At 34.5% G+C, this 20,454-nt stretch overlaps 1 protein-coding gene across 1 annotated transcript; it reads left to right on the top strand.

The window, feature by feature from the left end:
* The first annotated feature begins 888 nt into the window (after nt 1-888).
* On the top strand, nt 889-19,567 carry Tmbim4 (transmembrane BAX inhibitor motif containing 4). Its single transcript, XM_047551064.1, has 7 exons — nt 889-1,077; nt 6,007-6,115; nt 7,044-7,149; nt 10,430-10,463; nt 12,295-12,412; nt 18,532-18,577; nt 18,677-19,567. Exons 1-7 carry the CDS (start codon nt 981-983, stop codon nt 18,884-18,886), a joined length of 720 nt encoding a protein of 239 aa, XP_047407020.1. The 5' UTR covers nt 889-980; the 3' UTR covers nt 18,887-19,567.
* Nucleotides 19,568-20,454: the final 887 nt, after the last annotated feature.

Raw genomic sequence — 20,454 nt, 5'->3', positions numbered from 1 at the left:
CCCCTTCAGGGTAACTTGGGTTCCTCTTATCGACATTATTTCTAACTTGCATTTCTCCTGCAGGTAACAGGTAGTATTCTGAGGAATGTGATACATCCTGGCCACTTAAGCCAGGCTGGTCTGCAGGTAAACTGCTTCTTGGAAAAGAAAGCATGTGCGAGTTCATTTTATAGAATTTTCCCCTTAATCTCATGTTCCCACCACTTGCATCTGTCTGTTACCTATCAAAGGGATTTGGGGATGGCATTATTCTGGGCATGTCTACACCTCTTGTTTGTACTGGAATGACAATATCATGAACGAATGATTCACTGTATTTGCCACCATCTTCTCTCTTAGTACACTATCCTCCTTTCCCTTCTTTTGATCGTGACCTATTCCAATGTGCTTTACATTGGCATTCAGTGATCCGGACTGTATCTAGCCTCATTCTTTGCCACCTGTTCCCTACACCAACTTAGCTTGGTCCTCTCAGTCTTTGCAGATGGTTCTTTGAGAACCTACCCATATCACTGTTCTCTGGTTGCTTCGTTATTGCCTTTCAGGAATAAACATTACTTCACTCAGAAAGTCAGGTTTATAGAAAGTGTCCAGTAAATGTTGGTATTATCCCTGGTAAGATTATTGAAGAAGTGAACGAAAGAAGTGGGTATTTGTCTCTTTTGACACTTTTGGCAACTCTCCTGGAAAGAGGATTTAAAAATTTGTTGAGGAAAATCCGAGAAAAGTGTCCCTGTAGATGAAGGTGGAAATGCAATCCGTTGTCTCTCTTATCGGAACCTGAAGCCATCCATCTCCCCTTTCTCAGCCTGACTGAACTCTTTGAGGTGAGGTCATCGACCAGCTCGGGGCTCGTCCCACCGCGGCAGCTCGGCTAGTTCTGGCTGATCGATTCATCCCGGAAGCAGGTTGAAGGCCGTTGTGGTCACTGTGGTCTCTCTGGTCGGCCCGCCCAGGGGCGAAGGGGTTGTGTTGCCGCCATGGGGGAATCAGACCCCCGCTACCCTTGCTCCTCGATCGAGGATGACTTCAACTATGGCAGCTGCGTGGCCTCCGCCAGCGTGCACATCCGAATGGGTAGGTGCTGCGCGGCCGGCCCGTGGCGGCCGGCGTCTCCTGGGGCTCCCGGGGTTCAGCGCCGGGCTCGGCGGGAGCGCCACCCGCAGGCGCTGGGTGCTGAGCTCCGGAGCGAAGCCGGAGCCCGCGGGGTAGCAGCGGGCGCACGAAAACCGCAGCAGCCTCAGTTTGGCATCTTTAAATTAAAAGAAACGAAGGGCCACTTGGATGAAAATGAGTTTATTATGTGAGCCTTATGACGTCCACCGGAATGGAGCCACTTACTTGATGTGTCTGCTTTAAGGGGCGTAAACGCGTTAAGAGTTTTCATTGCCTTGTCTGCCTGCTCTGCTGGACCGTAAGCCCCGCCAGGGCAGAGACCTTACCTGTTGTTCCATTATTTTTTCGCAGGGCCTAGAGTTCAACATATGTTTGAGTATTACTGGGGAAGTTGCTGGAAATAGAGACTTCCTAACTCAGTCTAAATACCACGTCAGTTTTAGGTTGTTATAATGTCCAGTGGGCGGACATTATTTCGAATTTAAAGCGCTCAGTGTCATGTAAGTGGAATTCATTGTCCGCCCTAGTTCAGCCATTTGATCCTAGAAGCTGGCCCAGATTTTCAGCCTGTCTGGGCGTCTGGAGCTGGTTCTGAAAAAGGGATTATGAAGATAGTTCTGATGTACTACAAGTCTGGATACCTAACCTCGATATTTCTGGGATTGAGGTTTGAAATGATTTTAGTAAGTGAGCTCAGCATTAAATATCTTTTCTTAAATTGTGGCAAAATAAGCATACCAAAAAACTTACCATCTTGACCATTTTTAAGGGTACAGTTCACTGGTGTTAAGTATTTCCACATTGTTGTACTTCCAATCTCCAGAACTTTTTGCATCTTGCCAAAGTGAAACTATATAACCATCAAACTACTCCCCATTCCCTCCTCCCCCTCCCCCTGGCAACTATCGTTATACTTTCTGTATGTAAACTTTGACCACTCTGAATACCTCATATGAATGGAATCATAAACACTGTCTTTTTGTAAACGAAATTATTTTAATTAGCATATCTTTAAGGTGCATCCACGTTGCACATATGCCAGAATTTTCTTACTTTTTAAGGCTGAATGATACTACATTGTATGTATGTACCAAATTTTATTTATCCATTCATCCATTGAAGGAAGTTTGCATTGCTTCTATCTCTTGCCAATTGTGAATGCTGTTATGAATATAGATGTGTAAATATCTCTTCAAGACCCTGTTATCTTCTTTTGAATATATACCCAGAAGTGTAATTGTTGGATTGTATGGTAATTCTATTTTTAATTGTTTAAGGAACTGGCTATTATGTTTTCCTTAGTGGCTGCACCATTTTACATTCTCACCAACAGCATACAAAGGTTCAGATTTCATCATATCCTTGCCAGTACATTTTATTTTTTATGTGTGTGTGTCTTTGAATGAAAATAGTCATCCAAATGAGTGTGGAGTGATAACTCATTTTCGTTTTGGTTTGCATTTCCCCAGTGTCTTGTGATGTTGAACACTTTTAAAATATGCTTCTGGGCCACTGACTATATTCTTTGGAGGTTTTATTCAATACTTTGTGTACATTTTTAGAAGATAGGCTTTATTTTTTAAAAGCAATTTAGGTTCATAGCAATATTGAGCGGAAGGTACAGATTTGTCACATATCCCTTGCTCCCCTATAAATCCTCTTGCCTGAATCAACATCCTGCACCAAGGAGGTGTATTTGCTATAATCAGTAAATCTAGATTGTTGTATCATCAGCCAAAGTCCATAGTTCACAGTAGAGTTTGCTCTTTTTTAAAAAAAATATTTTTAGTTGTAAATGGACACAACATCTTTTTATGTATTTATTTTTTTTTAATGTGGTGTGGAGGATGGAACCCAGTGCCTCACACATGGGAGGCAAGCACTCTACCACTGAGCTACAGCCCCAGCCCCTAGAGTTTGCTCTTGGATTCTGACAAAGGTATAATGACATCTGTCTGTCATTATAGTATCATACAGGATAGTTTCACTGCCTTAAAAATTCCTCTGTGCTCTGACTACCTAACCTCTGGCAACCATTCATCTTTTCATTGTCTCCATAATTTTGCCTTTTCCAGAAAGCTAAGACATTCCAGAATCCTTTGGAAGTTTAGTTGAAATAATACAATATGTAAATTTATCAGTGTCTTCTTTTACCTAGTTCTATAATACCCATTTAAGATTTCCTACATGCCCTTTCATGCTTTTTATTCGAAGAACATTCCATTGTTTGGATATACCAGTTTATTCATTCACCTTCTGAAGGACATCTTGACTGCTTCTAAGTTTTGACAATTATAAATAAAACTGCTTTGTTAACATTCATATGCAGGTTCTTGTATGGACATGTTTTTAGCTCATTTGTATAAAACCAAGGTGCATAATTGCTGGGTCATATGAATCAAAGTATGTTTAGTTTTGTAAGAAACCACCAAATTATATTCCACAATTTGCATTCCCACTGGCAATGAATGAGAGTTCTTCTTTCTCATCTTCACCAGAATTTAATGTTACCAGTATTTTGAATTTTGCCCATTCTAATAGGGGTATAGTAGTATCTCATTGCTTTAATTTGCAATTCTCTAGTAGCGTATAATATTGAGCATCTTTTCATATGTTTATTTGCTCTCTGTCTTCTTCAGTGAGGTGTCTGTTCAAGACTTTAAGTCTGTTCAAGTCCATATTTTAATAAGGTTGTTTTCTTATTGTTGAGTTTTAAGCATTCTTTGTTTATTTTTAATAATAGCCCTTTATCAGATACCTCTTTCCCAATTATTTTTCCCCAGTCAAAACTTGTCTTTTCATTCCTTTGATGTTGTTCATTTCGAAATCAGATTATCTGTTTTCTGTTGTTGAATTATAGGATTTCTTTACATGATCTAGATATTAACTCCTTATCAAATATACAACTTGCAAATATTTTTCCCATTCAGTGAGTTGTCTTTCTAGTTCATTGATTATAACCTTTGATATACAAACTTTTTATAATATAGTCCTTTTAATCTAATTTTCCTTTTGTTGCCTGTTTTTTGGTGTCATGTGCAAGAAATCATGTTGCCAAATCCAGTGGTGTGACATTTTCTCCTGTGTTTTCTTCTAAGACTTTTATGGTGTTAGGTATTACAGTTTGATCTTTGATCCATCTTTAGGTAATTTTTGTATGTGGTGTTAAATAAGGGTCCAACTTCATTCTTTTTGCATAGATATCCAGTTTCCCCAGCATCATTTATTAAAGAGACTTGTTTTTTTTTCTATGGAGTGGTCTTTTGATTACATATTCAAGGGTTTATTCTATTGGTCTTTGTGTCTGTCTATATGCCAGTGCCACTTTCTTTTGATTACTGTAGCTTTGTCATAAGTTTTAAAAGCAAGAAATGTGAGAACATTTGTTCTTTTTAAATATTATTTTTACTATTTATGATTTCTTGAGATTCCATATGAATTTTAGGATGAATTTTCCATTTCTGCAAACAGTGCCATTGAAATTTTTGATAGGAATTGCATTAAATCTGTAGATCACTTTGGGTAGTATATCTTAATATTAAGTCTTCTGCAAACACAGGATATCTTTCTGTATTTTGTCTTTTGTAATTTCAGTAACATTTTATAGTTTTTACATTTGTCTTCTTGGTTAAGTTTATCTCTAAATGTTTTATTCTTGTTGATGCAATTGTAAATATAATTGTTTTCTTAATATCCTTTTAACTTTCTCATGTAAATGTACAGAAATAGAACTGACTTGCAAGTTAACATTCTCTCTTTCATTTTCGCTTAATTCATTTGTTCTGAAATATTTAGAGTTTTATTTATGTAAGATCATATTCATGTAAATATGAACAGACATAATTTTACTTCCTTCTTTCCACTTTGGATGCCTTTTTTTCTTTTTCTTGACCAGTTGCTTTTGCTGGGACTTTCAGTGCTATGTTGAATAGAAGTGGCAGAAACAGGCACCCTTGACTTGTTCCTGTCTTAGAGGAAGAACATTCAGTTTTTCACTGTGTGTGATGTTAGCTGTGGGCTTTTCATCTGTGGCCATTATTATGAGAAGATAGTTTTTCAAGTCCTAGTTTATTTAGTATTTTTATCATGAATGGTTGTGGAACTTTTGTCAAATGCTTTTTCTGCATTGAGATGATCATCTTTCCCTTCCACCCCCATAAGTAAATGTGGTGTTTTACATAAGTAGATTTTCATTTATTAAACAATCTTTACGTCTCAGGAAGAAATCCCACTTGGTCATGACATATAGTCCATTTAATGTATTGCTGAATCCTGTTTGCTAGTGTTTAGTTGAGGATTTTTTTGCATAGCACTTTATAGTTTTCTTGTAATATCCTTGACTTTGATATCAGGGTAATGCTGGCCTTACAGAATGAATTTGAAGTGTTTTCTCATTTTTTTGGAAGAGTGTGAGGAGGACTGGTATTGAATCTCAGTTTTGTAGTACATGTTCTTTAAATCATTTTAAAGGCATTCTCAGATTATATTCAACCGTGACATAGACAGTGTGATACTTTAGAGTAATTAAGAACTGGTCCTGCAAGTACTAGAAGTGAATAGGAATTAGTTACCTAATAACCATTTTGTAAAACTGTTCTGTTTTTAATCCTTTGCTTTTTTGTATGCTGTTGTATGCAAATAGGCCTTTTATTTTGATGAAAACACAATCTGGGCAATTAACTTAATTTTTTTAAGCTCATATTTTTGGAAGATTAGATATCCCCTACAGTTTTTTAATTACCTTGGAGGCTTTCCCTTTTTAAGATGACTTAGATTAAGATTTAAGAAAGAATGCCTGTAAAAACTTAACTTTTCTAAGAAGAAATTTGGTCTTATAGTTCTGTATAGATACTTAAGTAAATAATCATGTGTAATATTTTTCTCTTTTAGCCTTCCTCAGAAAAGTCTACACCATACTTTCTCTGCAAGTTCTCTTAACTACAGTGACCTGTACAGTGTTCTTATACTTTGAGTCTATACGGACATTTGTACATGAAAGGTAAGGTAATACTATAATTCTAAATTATTTTCAGATAATTACATGTGAGCAAAAGGGCTTATACAAACAAAATTTCTTTCTTTTCTATTCACTCCTATAAAATTAGTTTTGTTTTTGCTGAAGGAAAATGTTCCACAACGTGGTATTTTACCTCTTTTTAGTTTATGGTTTCTTTTTAGTTTATGGTTTCATCTCCTGAAATAGCATTAAAAATTTTTACTTCACATAGTTTTAGGCCTTAATTATTCTACTTTATTAGACTATCTGCTCTACCCACAAAACCTAAGACAGTGTTCGAAAAACTGGTACTTAATTAATGTGTGTTCATTTTAGTTTTGGCTCATAACTAGTATAATTTCACTGAGAAATTTCCAGAAGAGTTTACTTTATCCCTAATTAAAAATTTTACTTCCAACATAATTATTCCTATGACTAAAAATAATATACTTCATCTATGTTAAAGGAAAGGAAAAATAATGAATAGTTTCATAAAAGTAAAGAGTTTTTGTCTCCACTTTCCCCACCAAAAGAAAGTGTTATTTGGGATAAAATAAAGTATACCTAGATGGTAAGTACCCTAAAAAAGTAGTTATGTATAAAATTTGTTAACTATTTAATATCATTTATTTATTGCATTTTAGTTATGAAAGTAGTATGCTAATTACAGACATTACTTAAACAGGTGAAGTTCATGAGATACAAAAGGAAAGTCTTCTTTTTTCCTTGTGGGTTTTGTCCTGTTCCCCCCCTTTATTCCCCGCTCCAGTTTCCCAGAGTAATTTATTGTGATAGTTTGATGTGGATCATTCCAGGTTTTATCTTCTACTTTTGTGAACACATAAAATATACAGAAAAATTTTATTAAATTGGGTAACACTCTTCATGGTATTTTTAAAGGTGAAATTTTTTTTAATATTATGTCTTTCAGTCCTGCCTTGATTTTGGTGTTTGCCCTCGGATCTTTGGGTTTGATTTTTGCATTGACTTTAAACAGACATAAACATCCCCTTAACCTGTACCTGCTGTTTGGATTTGTGAGTACTTTGGTGATATCTGCTTCTTTAACAATAAGGGTTTTCAAAGCATTTATTTAATTGGATGTACAAACAGATATAACAATGACAGAAGAAAATGGAGTTTTATTTTTAATTAGGGTATAATAAGAAATCACTTGTAATTTTGTAGGCTTTTAGAATTTTAACCACTTGTCAGTATCAAAGTTTGGGTTTTTTTTGTTGTTGTTGTTGTCGTTGTTTTGTTTTTAATTAGCATTCAATGAAAAAAATACCAAATCAGAATTAGATGACCTAGCTTTGGAACTGTCTGTTAATGTGACATGTGGCAAGGCATTTGACCTTTCTGTATCACATTTTTTCAAATATAAAATGAAAATACTAATATAATCCCTGTGATACTTTCTATATCAGTATTTATATTGTAACCTTAATTTCATAGAAATTAAATCAAATTCTTTATTTTTAGCTCCTCAGTGTTACTTTTTTCATATTGCTTTATTTTAAAAGACCATTTTGCTCAAATGATGTGCTTTACCAACTTGTTTCAAATTCATAGATAGGAGAATCTAACTTTAAGTCTTGTTTGTTGAAATAGAGGTAAAAATTAAAACCCCAACTGTCACCTGTAGACAAGCTCTGCCACGTTCACAGTGGTATGGCCATATCACCTGTAAAATCTCTGAGTTTGAGTAACATTGGTAAGACTCAACATATTTTTACACTATTTGTTTCTTCTCATATCCAGTGATTTTTTTGTCTTCTAACTTGAAAATTTACTCCAAAACATTCCAAACTGAAAATAAGAATATTTGTAGTAAATAACAGCCATTGCTATTAATTCTGACTTTGCCTTTGTGATGTGGTCTATCAAGTGAGTCTACTTTGAAAGACAAAATAGAGGTAATGTAATTAAGGAAAAAAGCTATGATCAGATTAAAGTGATTTCAACTAAAGAAAGTTGTGAATTCTGATAATGAGTTTGGGTTAATATGACAAAGAAAAAGCTCATGACTTTGGAAATTTCAGTTATAGGAGAGGTTATTCATTTAAATCTTAAGATCTTTTGTTTGCAATGTTATCAGTCCCACTCAAGTTATCTCAAGTACCATGAGTTTATTTTAAGAATATAAGAGCCTGGGAACCCACCAACCCAAACCCACCAGATCTTAAGAAGAGGAACTGGAAAAATGCTCTAGAAAACATGCTATTGCAGGGAATTCAGTGGTACCAGTTTGTGGTCTCTTCCCCCTGGTCCTGTTACATCTCTCTCTCACAACTGTCCTTAAACATTGTTTTTTTCTTTTTTCTTTTGTCTTTCATTTTAACATGACCCATTGTTGGTCCACATAGTTCACTTACCTTTCAGCTTCAGCTCCTCCTGCCATTGCTTCATACTCTTGAATCTGGTTTCCTGAGTAAGAAGAATCTGATTGGCACAGCTAGTTTTGGTAAGGTCCCATTGTAGAGTGTTAGATAACTTTGGATTGCTAGTCCTTGGACCAGATTCCAGCTTCTAGCCCAGTCAGCTATGTGCCAGGACAGATGAGGGAGGCACAAAAAAATGGGATCATGTGGATTTCTTTTCATAGTTTCTTCTTAGACTGATTTCTATATAGGAAGAAGGCATAGGCCAACTTTTGCCCAGTGGAGAGGACTCACTTGAAAAGCATCATCCAAATGTTTATAAGCAAGATGGCCACTTATTACCAAACCTGTTCAACATGCCCATAACTAAAAGTGGTTTAACAGATAAGGAAGTATGTAAAATACATCTCAGATTATTCAGTGCCCTCTGACTACTAGATTTTGGGATTTTTATTGTTTATTCTGTTTTGTTTCTGTCTTGTCGTACCAAAATAAGAAAGGAAGTGAATCTTACCTTGCCCTATGAAGCCTGTATGTGTATGTGTGTGTGCATTTTAAAGGAGGGTGTTATTTTTGGTTGATATTATGTCTTCCTAGTTTTATCTTTACTCCTATTTATATTGTCCTGTCTCCTTCATATATTTGAATATGGTGTGGGATTTCTTTCTAAAATCATGTCACAAATATCAAGAGTGTTGTATAATTATGCCCAGGAAAAAATGTTTCTATCATCTTTTACTCCCATTTCCCTGGCACTGCCAACAACATTAAAACATAGCAACAGCTTCATTGCCTCCATATCTATGTACAATTTCTAATATCATTTTTGCTCTGATTCTGAAAATTTGTTGATTTCAGGTAGGATGGAATACAGGAAAAACTTCTACCAGAAGTATGATAATACAGATATTTATGTTATTTTGAACTTTGCCTTCTCACACAGTGGTCAATCAGATAGTCGATAGAAGTCTAACTGAAGTAAGAATGTAAGACAAAGTAAAGATAATATAATCAAGTAGAAAGAGAGGCTAGAGGATAAGGCTCAATATCCACCAGTTTTTATTGAAATATAGGTTTGGCTTCTTATGACATGGCTTAATTGACAAAATAACAGCTTAAACAAGATAGTTTGTTTCTCTTTCATATAAAAATCTGAATGATTGTTTAGTGACATTAACAACAGCCCAGGTTCCTGCTATAGTTTATGCATTCCTAACATATTTCATGGTGTAAGACAGCTCCTCACTACCATAGCCACATAGTGTCAGTTACGAAAGAGAGCAGGGGCAGGGGAAAAGAAAAGAAGAAGGGAAGAGAAGAGGAGAACAAGCTTTGTTTTTTTAGAGCACAATATAGAAGATGTACACCTCTCTACTCACATTAAATTGGCTACTGGTAGTCATATGGCCAGGCCTAGATACAAGGGAGACTGAAAAATGTAATGTTAAATCTGAGCAGTCAGGTATCCAGATAAAAATTGTTACTAAGGAAGAAAGAGAATGTATATTGGGAGACAATTTTAAGACTTCCACACCAAAGTACTACCTAAATATTTTATCTTTATATTGGTATTTGTTAGATATCGGGGTTTTTATGAAACACATGATTTGTACTATCATTTATATTTATATTATCTTAGTAAGAAAAATAGAATTTTCTGTATTGTTTCCACTGTTACAGATATGAAAATTTTAATTAGAACTTGGCAAGTCATGGGAACCACAATTAGAGTTTCAGTGTTCTCACTCCGTACACTGAGGTTTCCTTTTCATTATGGTGGGCTTGATAACTGTCTCACATACTTCACCAGACTGCTGTGAAACAAAATGAGATCACTCACACGGTATCCCATTGATCTACTAGAAATTAGAAAATGTACATGTAGTTGTATACATTTTACATGCATTAGTTAATTTCAGTTTCTTTTTCTTAGACACTGTTGGAAGCTCTGACCGTGGCAGTTGTTGGTAAGCCATGATTGTGCTTCTTTATGTTATAGTAACTTTTTATTATGTGGATAAATCTTTCCGGTAAAAAAACACTTGGGGTTAAAGTTTAATAGCATGGAATGTTATATTTTAAAAATATGGCAGAGGATAAAGATTGCCTAAAATATAAGCAAAAGTCAAATGTTTATATTTTACGTAGTTCAGCTGAGCTTAGAGGAAATGCAAAAGTTTAAGGAAAACAAAAATGGAGAACAATATTTCATTTCTGTTTACATATTTATTAAAAAATAAGACAACCATGACTGATATTTTTCCTAATTTAAAGGAAATTTAGAGGAATTGAGGACGTTTGTTTTGAGCTGTGTGCTTTTCATCACATGAGCTTAGCTTCCTGAGAATTGTCTGCATTGAACTGTGCCTACTGCTGTATACTCATATTTTGTTTACTAAGTGATACTGTAAGAAACAGCAATAATTTATTTCTATATTTCATGTTAAATGTGTTTGAAGGCCAAATGGTCTGTTATATTTACTTGATGTACCCTATGTAATGCCTCAAATAAAATATTTCAATGAGTTAATAACAATTCTGATTATTTTGAAATGGTTAACCTTGGGTGCCAAAAAAGGTTGGTATTAACTATTACTCTCAATAATGGCAAATTGTTAATCCTTATGATTTATGTATGTTCCTCTTCCTACTTTTTCATTACTATTTTTATATCAGTTTTTGTTTATATTTTTAGTAATTTAGTCTTTATAAAAGAATTAGAATATAAAAATGCTAAGAAATACCAAAATAAGTAGAATTAAAGCTTCTCAACATAGAAAGGAAATATTAATATTAACATATTTTTAGTGTTTTAAGATTACTTAATGTTAGCAAGTCCATTTCTCTCTTCTAGAGTACCCACCATGTGTAAAGCATATTGGAGAGAGGTTTATGTCAGGTTTATTGGAATTAGAGGTTAAAATATATATCGTGTAATGTGAGGACTTTTATTTTCCTCATTAATTATAATATCTTTTCTACCTCATTGTATACTAAAATAATTGACAAGAAGAAAAATTGGCTTTATGTTTTTTTCTTTTCTGTTTTCATCTTCCTAACCCTATGTCATTTATAGCAAAATTCTAATAATTTAGGAATGGAAATAATGTGAGTAATTATTTGTTGAAGTGTTAAATATTACTTAAATATTTTGGTGTTCAAAGCACTTAACCTCCTTTAAAAATAGGCATAGTCAATCTGGATGATCATTCTAAAATTATAGAAGAAAATTTGTTACATATTTAATAAACCTTACAATAATGTACTCCAAAGTAACACAGATTTATATATAAAGCAGTTAGAAGTTGGTTTCTGTCCTCTGCAGAGTAATGGGTAGGCCACTCCTGGTATCCCCAATAGTTTTCTTGCTGAATTGCTACTATTCAGGAATTCCTAGTTAGCTAGAGAACCCAGAGTCATTCCTATTGATATTTAAGACATGATGGACAGTCTCCAAAGACCATGATAAACTTCAGCTGGGACAGAGATGGGTGAGACTCATTCTACCATATCCCTGAAACTCTTAGTCAATTACTGGCAGAATATCTTTGTAGTCATTTCATTCACTTCATAATAATGTTATGAGACCCCTTTATTTTGTGTGAATGAATATTTTAGAGCCTGTTTAATTATATAATGGGTATGATTTTATTGTACTAATATATTCAAAACAGAATAAGGAGTCTTTTTTTTTAAATTGGTGAGTAGTATAGGAGAAATAAAATGTTAAATAACAGAAAATGCATTTCTATTTTGAATATGTTTATGTACATTTTAATCAATGTTTTAATTTTACAGTTACTTTCTATGATGTATATATTATTCTGCAAGCTTTTGTACTGACTACTACAGTATTTCTTGGTTTGACTATATACACTCTACAGTCTAAGAGAGATTTCAGCAAATTTGGAGCAGGGTAAGTTATGTATTTTAGGTATAATAGATATCTTTAATATTATTAGTGATTTTGAGAGAAGTGCTATTCTGTTAGTTTTGGGTACCTTAAAATGGAAGTAAATAAAGTACTAGGACCAGACCCTACTTTTACAGAGCCTACAAGGAAATAGAAAGTGACTTTGAGTCATTTCCTTCCCCTATAAGGAAAAGGAAGTGAATTTTTAAAAAAATTAAGGAAATCAGCTTTCCAAAAAGTCTAGACTTGTATGCTTTATGAATAGTGTGGGATTTACTGAAAGTATGTAATCCTTTGTTTGGCATAAGTGTTACCAAGACTATCCACATCTTTGTGCAAAGGCCGACAGTTGTCTCCACAAACTTTAAAACTTTTTTGATCTATCTAGATTAACCTGTATCCTTCTTCAAACAAACAGATATATGGTTGATTCTTTATATTAGAATAACAGCATGTTGCCCTCATCTGGTAAGAATGCAGACACTTCTCATCTTACAGTGGCCTGTTTGCACACAATTAACCATTTTCTGTTCTTTTTCCTGTTAACAATACTAAGTATTTACAAAAGTCTATTCTTGCAAAACTTTCTATCCTCCTCCCTTTTGTTTCCTGGTAGTCCAGATTACCAGAAATCCCGTTGGAATAAAGTGTAGTCATACAAGTTGCCTAAATAGTTTTATTAGAATTGAGTTTGGTTTAGGAAGGGGCAGTATTTTCTCTTCCTTCTTTTGGGGAGATGTTTCATATATATTTTGTGGTATACATGATGAAAGCTTTACTCCACATTCTCTTTCCATCACCGTCTTCCAACTGCTCCTCTCCCTCCAATCCATTCTAATATCTCTAATTTCTAGTAAACAGTCTCCCTCATATTTCAGCTTTTTCATAATAAATACATATTTATTGATACAGCTGATGTTAACATTATCATGTATAGGTCCAATGCCAAACATTTCTGAATTCTTTGTGTAGCTGGCTGCTATTTCTGATCATTTTAATATTTTATTTTCTTGTATGTTAGGTTTTTACTAGGTAATTGTCCTTTAAAAATTATGTTGAATTTCTTTAAACCCTACACTGCTGGTGCATTTTTCCATAGTAATTTGGGTTTGCTGCTACCGGGCATCTGGAGAATTATAGATTGAATCCACCTAAAACTAAATTCATGGTTCACGATATTTTCCCAGCCACTTAGATATTGTGAATTTGAACTACAAATCTGTAAAGGATTGGCTTGGGGTATCGATTTCTCAGGGATGATCCCTCTGCCTTTTCCTTGCCTTTGCACTGATAGCTTTCCTTGTAGTCTCTGGATGGGAGTTGGGAGGTGATTGATACATGGTTGCCCTGACATTAATGTTACTGGCTTTAGGTAAATCCAGCTGTGGTACCATGATTACTTCTTTGGATTTCTACTTTTACCTACATTGTGACTTGATAATTCCCTTCTGTTTTGTCAGTTATTTGATAGCCGTGAGAAGTTTTTCTTTTTAGTTTCTGAGGAGATGGGGATGGTGTCATAATTGATCTGAATAGCCTTGTTTGCTATAATACTGGAAAAAGAACCCTTCTGAAATTGTTTGTTACCTGTATTACTATAACCAGCCTTGCTATCCTCCGTCTTACCATTTCTAGTCTCTTCTCCACAAAGCAACTAAGTGATCTTTCCAAAATGCAAGTTTGATAGTGGCATATTTAAAACACTGTAACACTTTACTACTGTACACTGTAACACTTTACTACCCCTTGAGGATAGCCGGATTCTCTAGTGATATGCTTTTATTGCCATCCATTATGGGATATTGCCATGTAATAACTCTCTAGAAAAATCATAGTAATAACCATATTTTGGTCAGTGTGCCATAGATTCAGATACTTAACAGTGGCATTTTATTGAGTTTTAAACAAAATGACAGTAATTATTGTGAAGCTTCAAAGTCTGAATGGTTATGGAGGGGAGCTGCGGTTGTGGCTCAGCGGCAGAGCATTTGCCTAGCACGTATGAGGCACTGGGTTTGATCCTCAGCACCACATAGAAATAGATAAATAAATAAAAAATAAAGGTACTGTATTCATCTGCAACTAAGAAATATATTTTTTAAAAAAATGGTTGTGGAGGCTAAGTGCCAAAAGGGGATACAAAGATTGAGCAAAAAGATTTTATTCATTCTGACCTGTTTATGGGCTACAGTAGGGACTAAAGAAATACTTGTGAAATGTGTGGATGTGATAGCAGCAGATAGTGGTAGCAGTGCTTCATATATTGACTTATAGCTGTAATGGGTTTTGCAACATCATTTTTATTTATTTATCATCATTTGTTATCCAGTAGAGTCTTGTTACAAAAGGAATTGAATGTTAGAACTTCATGTTGTAGCTGGGTGCAATGGTGCATGCCTGTAATCCCAGCAGCTCTGGAGGCTGAGGCAGGAGGATCTGGAGTTCAAAGCCAGCCTCAGCAAAAGTGAGGTGCTAAGCAACTCAGTGAGACCCTGTCTCTAAATAAAATATAAAATAAAGCTGGGGATGTGACCCAGTGGTGGTGTGCCCCTAAGTTCAATCCCAGGCACCCCCCCCCAAAAAAAAAGAAAGAAAAAAGAAATACGTATGGTAACTATGGCAGCTCATTATTGGTGTACTAGAGTCTGTTTGTACCAGTTTGCAAGAAGAATCTCACAAATCAGTTAAATTTCTTGAAGCTTGAAATGACTACAGTGGAAGTATTTACACCACAAAGACTGAGAAGTGCTACAAATCATGGCTTATTTTTGTTCCCCCTGAAGAATCAGTTTACCAGCACATCACTGTTTGTAGGTTATTTCTTAATCTGTGCTTCTTACTGAAAAAGAAGAGTCTAGAATTTATTTTTGTCAGTCCTATAGGTGAAGGAATCAGAATGGCAAAATTTGCAATATATCTGTGGCATTTCTCATCTAATCTTATCTATATTTTTCAGAGTGTTTGCTCTCTTTGGAGTTTAAATATTTAATGAGATGTAAGCCAAAGTAAAGTGCCAGGAAAATAACAACATAGGAGGCATATTTGCAGTACATGACCTTCAAATCCTTTTTTGACTATTACTGTATTTATAGAAAATATTATCATAAACTGAAAACTTTTCAGCTGAAGTTCTTACCAGACACTTACAAATGGAACCTGTGAATCTAAACAACTCTTTTATTGTGCGTACACCTGGATCCCTGGGGAGGACAGACTTAACCAGGGAGCCTAAGCTTGCCACATTTCAACTTGGTTGTTGTAGTGGAGAAAAGATGTATGTCCTCTGATATTTATTATCTGTTGTGTCAGATCATAATCAAATGTAGCATCTTTATGTGTCTAGTTACATAGAAAATAATAGAGTAAATTAATGTCAGGAAACCTTTGGCACCCTATCCTAAACTCATTCTAGGGGACCATCTTAACACCTTTTGGGAGACAGTTTTTCATGGGTCCCTTGTGTTTCAGAATGTTTTGTGAGTGATATCCTGACTGCCCTTTGTTACAGATTGTCTTTTCAAGGTTGTTTTTATAGTGAACAAACGTGGAAGATATAGTGTCCCCCCGACCCTGTGCCTGCCCTACACTGAGCAAAGATAAGCATGCCAACTCTCAATTTAAATAATACTTTTTTTTCAGTTCCTAAATTCAAGGTACTTGTACCTCTTAGAACAGAATTCTAGGTTTTGGTGGGGTTTTTTAAATTTGTTTTTTGCCTTAAAGATCTTTAAAATCTTTCAATATTTTAAGATGCCATACCATTTCCCTCTGGCTTATGCAGTATCTGACAAGAAGCCCACTTTCTTTCCTATATTTGTTCCTTGTATGTATCTTTTTTCCACTGGCTTCGTTTAACATTTTCTCTTTTTCACTGGTTTTCAGTAACTTGATTACAATATTCCTTAGTATTTTTTTCTTTCGTTTTCTTCTGCTTTTGGGATCTGTCAATTTAAAATTTTCATCAAATTTTGGCCATTATTTATTCAACTATTTTTATCTCTTCTCTACTTTGCAACTCCAATTACATGTATATTAGACTTCTTGGGGTTGTCCCAATTCATTGGTGGTCTGCTAACTTTTTTTCCAGTGGGTTTTTTTCTGTGATTTATTTTGTTTAGTTTTCAAATTCAGTAATGTTTTCTTCATCCGTGTCTAATCTTCTCTTAGTCTCAGAGTATTTTTATTTCATATTTTACTTTTCATTTAAAAACGTAAGGTAAGTGCCAGATGTGGTGGTGCACACCTGTAATTCCAGCAACTCGGGAGGCTTGGAGAATCACAAGTTCAAAGCCAGCCTCAGCAACTTAGTGAGGTGCTAAGCAACTCGGTGAGACCCTGTCTCTAAATAAAATATACAAAAAGGGTTGGGAATGTGGCTCAGTGGTTAAGTGCTCCTGAGTTCATCCCTGGTACCAGAAAAAGAAAAAAAGAAAAAAAAAAAAAAGTAAGGTGAGAGAATGTATATTTAATGACATTATCTGGTAATTCTAACATTGTTTCTTTTCTGGTTATGTTTCTGTTGATTGATTTTTTCTTCTGTTTGCATAGACCATATATTCTTCATCATTTTGTATGTCTTCATAATTTTTGACCGGACACTGACCATTATAAATGTTGTATTTTTGAGTCCTAAATTTTTTTTTGCATCACCTTAAATATTTTGACTTTGTTCTTACAAGATGTAGAATAAAGTTAAGTTCCGTGGAAACCCTCTGAACCTTTTGAGGCTCTGTTAGGCAGAGAAATAATTAGTTTAAATAAATAGTGTTAGTTTAGAAATAATTTGACCCATTACCAAAGATAGTACCTTCTGAGGAGTACTTAAACCGTCATGATTTAGGAGATCTTTGTACCCTGCTTAGTATGAATACAAACTCTCCTAGCCCTGTGTGAGCTCCAAGGATTCTTCTTCCTGCCTCTGTGGTGCATCTTTCCACAGCTTTGGTTCAGTCTTCATATACATATATTGATCAGTATTCAGCTGAAAACTAATGGAACCCTACAATACATACCACCAGAGCTTTCTCTTTCTCTCAGTACAGCTCTTTTCTGTTTAGCACTCTTTTTTGAAAATTCTAGCCACCTTGATCTCCCAAACCTCTGAATTCTTGTTTCTTTAACTCAAGGAGCCTAAAAGGTTCTCTAGGGTTCCTGACCTGACACTGGCCTGAAAATTCTCTAGCTGGGGCAATCGTAAATTTTTGTCTCCTTAATCTCTGGAATGACTATCCTGTGCTGCTTGTTATCCATTGTCTGAAATCTGTTGTTTCATATATTTTTCCTGGTTTTAATTTAAGGAGGGAGGGTAAGTCTGGCTTGTGCCTGAAGCAGCAGATTTGATACCAAAAGACAGACTTCTTAGATGTTCTTTGTCACATATTTTATGTATATACATTTGAATGGTAATTCATAAAGTTACAAAAGTGGCCAATTTGTGTGTATAAATTACATTCCTTAATACATAAAATAAAATAGAAAATACATTGTGAACTTTAATATATATGCTTGTTCATACAATAACTTGATATTATTTAGTTTAAAAATGCAACTATCTTTCATTTATTCATGTGTATATTTTCTAGAAACTTTTATAAATCTCTAAATTAAAGTACTTCTAATGATTCCTGCCTATGTCAGTATTTTCCTTGTGCTATAATTGAAAACTTAAAAAATGATACTCAGTTTTGTATACCATAAAATTGTTGGATAGCTGTACTTTCAATAATAAAATGGGTATTGTTTTCATTGTTATGAATTCTTATACTTTTATTTCTTGTCACAAATCTGCATGAATTTCAGAAAATGTAGAATGGAGCTGGGCACCATGGCCCATGTCCATGTCCATGTCTTGCAATCCTAGACACTTGAGAGACTGAGGCAGGAGGATCGAGAGTTCAAAGCCAGCCTCAGTAACTTAACAAGACCCTGTATCAAAATAAAATATAACATAAAAATAAAATAAAGAACTGGGGATGTAGCTTGGTGGTCAAGTGCCCTGGGTTCAATCCCTGGTACCAAAAGTAAGTAAATAAATAAATAAATAAAGTGGAATGGGTTTACAGTGTTGGTTTTGTGTTTGTTTTTTCAAGGAACCCTAAATTATTAAAACTTTCTTTTTATAGGCTATTTGCTCTTTTGTGGATTTTATGCTTGTCAGGATTCTTGAAGGTAAGTTGTTTTAAAATGGTTAACCTGATCATTAGTGGAGGTAACGTAAGTACTATTACCACCATTCTCAAATATATTTTTTTAATCTCTTGCCTATAGATATTTTTTAATAGTGAGACAGTGGAGTTAGTCTTGGCTGCTATGGGAGCCCTTCTTTTCTGTGGATTCATCATCTATGACACACACTCACTGATGCATAAACTGTCACCTGAAGAGTATGTATTAGCTGCCATCAGCCTCTACATGGATATTATTAATCTATTCCTGCACCTTTTACGGTTTTTGGAAGCAGTTAATAAAAGTAATTGAAAGCCGTATACAGAACTGTTTTATTAAGTAATAAAAGTTGAGACATAATTAAATATTAAATACTTTTATGGTCTTTATTGGTAATCTGTGTACTTCTGAGTTTTGAAATCTTATTATTCTTTATGGTTTATCATTTCCTAATACTTTGATTTAGAGTCTCAGGTAAGAGATATTCAAAATTATCTTTTTTTTGCTTTTTTCAGCCCTAAGTTCTAACTATACCTACCTGTTGGTAACTCAAAAATAATTTTATGATCATTTAAAGTATTGATTTGTCTTTAGTGATTCAATATAAATTTTCTCTTGAACAACAGATTTGATTTGATTTCTAAAACACTAGTGTCTTTACCATTATAAACACTAGTATTAGTTGAAGTGTAAATCTTTTACTAGATTTTAATCTTATTTAGAAGAAAAATAATATAAAAGATAAATTCCAAAGTAATTACTCAGTATTATATTAAAATGTTAATGATGTTTCATTATAAAATGATGTATTAGAAATTAAAGGTCTACTTGAAAGTCAGATATGACAGAATTCGATAGTAGTTACTTATCTTTTTATGTAAAGGTTTCATTTTAAAATTATAGAAAGGTCATATGGTTAAAGGAGACCCCCAAAGATACTGGTTCATCTGACATTTAGTGTATGTATTCAAAATAAAAATATTTGAAAACTAGTGTCTTGTAGTTCCATTTGTGTTGGTCCATACAGCATATAGATGAGTGTACAGTGAGCACTGAAACTTTGGCAAATTTTCTTACTATGTAGTATTCCCACCTTATTTGTAGTTTCATGTTCTGTGGTTTCATTTACCTGCAGGCAATTGTGCCCTCAAAGTGTTAAGTGGAAAATACTGGAAATAATTTATAAATTTTAAGTTGCATACCCTTCTTTTTAATACTTTTTAAAGTTATAGATGGACACAATACCTGTATTTTATTTATTTATTTTTATGCAGTGCTGAGGATTAAACCCAGGGCTTCACTAGGCAAGTGCTCCACCACTGAGCTACAACCTCAGACCCAGTCACACACCCTTCTGAGTGGCATGATGAAGTCTCATGACATCCTTCTCATCCTGACTGGGACAGGATCTTCCCTTTGTCCAGCATATCCACACTGCATACATTACCCACTTTCTCATGGCTTAGTGATCCAGGATCTTCCTTCTGACACATAGTTAGAAGGCCATTGGTGCCTTACCTCTACACGGCACAATGCTGCATTATCTCACTTCGTGGCATCACAGTCATTATATTATCTCACATCACAAAAAGAATGGTGAATATAGTACAATAAGATATTGTGAAAGAGACAATACTTATGACTTTCATTATAGTACATTGTTCCAACTTTTCTATTATTGTTCTCTTATTGGGCCTAATTTATAAATTAAACTTATCAGAAGTATGTATGTATAGGAGAAAACATAGTATACATAAGGTTTGGTACCATGTTTCAGGTATCCACCAAGAGTCTTGGAATATATCCCCTCAAAAATAAGAGAAGACTACTTTATTAGTTTGCTAGGACAGCCATAGCAAAGTACTATAGAATGAATGGCT

This window comes from Sciurus carolinensis, chromosome 4, assembly GCF_902686445.1.
Source record: "Sciurus carolinensis chromosome 4, mSciCar1.2, whole genome shotgun sequence".
Taxonomy (NCBI): Eukaryota; Metazoa; Chordata; class Mammalia; order Rodentia; family Sciuridae; genus Sciurus; species Sciurus carolinensis.
Note: the sequence above shows the minus strand (reverse complement) of the source record. Positions and strands in the feature narration are given on the sequence as shown.

What these genes read in the sequence shown, in the direction of transcription:
- Tmbim4 (XM_047551064.1), top strand. Translation starts at nt 981, where the DNA reads ATGGGGGAATCAGACCCCCGCTACCCTTGCTCCTCGATCGAGGATGAC. An exon ending in CAGCGTGCACATCCGAATGG is followed by an intron (nt 1,078 to 6,006) that starts GTAGGTGCTGCG and finishes TTTCTCTTTTAG; the next exon opens with CCTTCCTCAGAAAAGTCTAC. An exon ending in TTCAGCAAATTTGGAGCAGG is followed by an intron (nt 12,413 to 18,531) that starts GTAAGTTATGTA and finishes TTCTTTTTATAG; the next exon opens with GCTATTTGCTCTTTTGTGGA.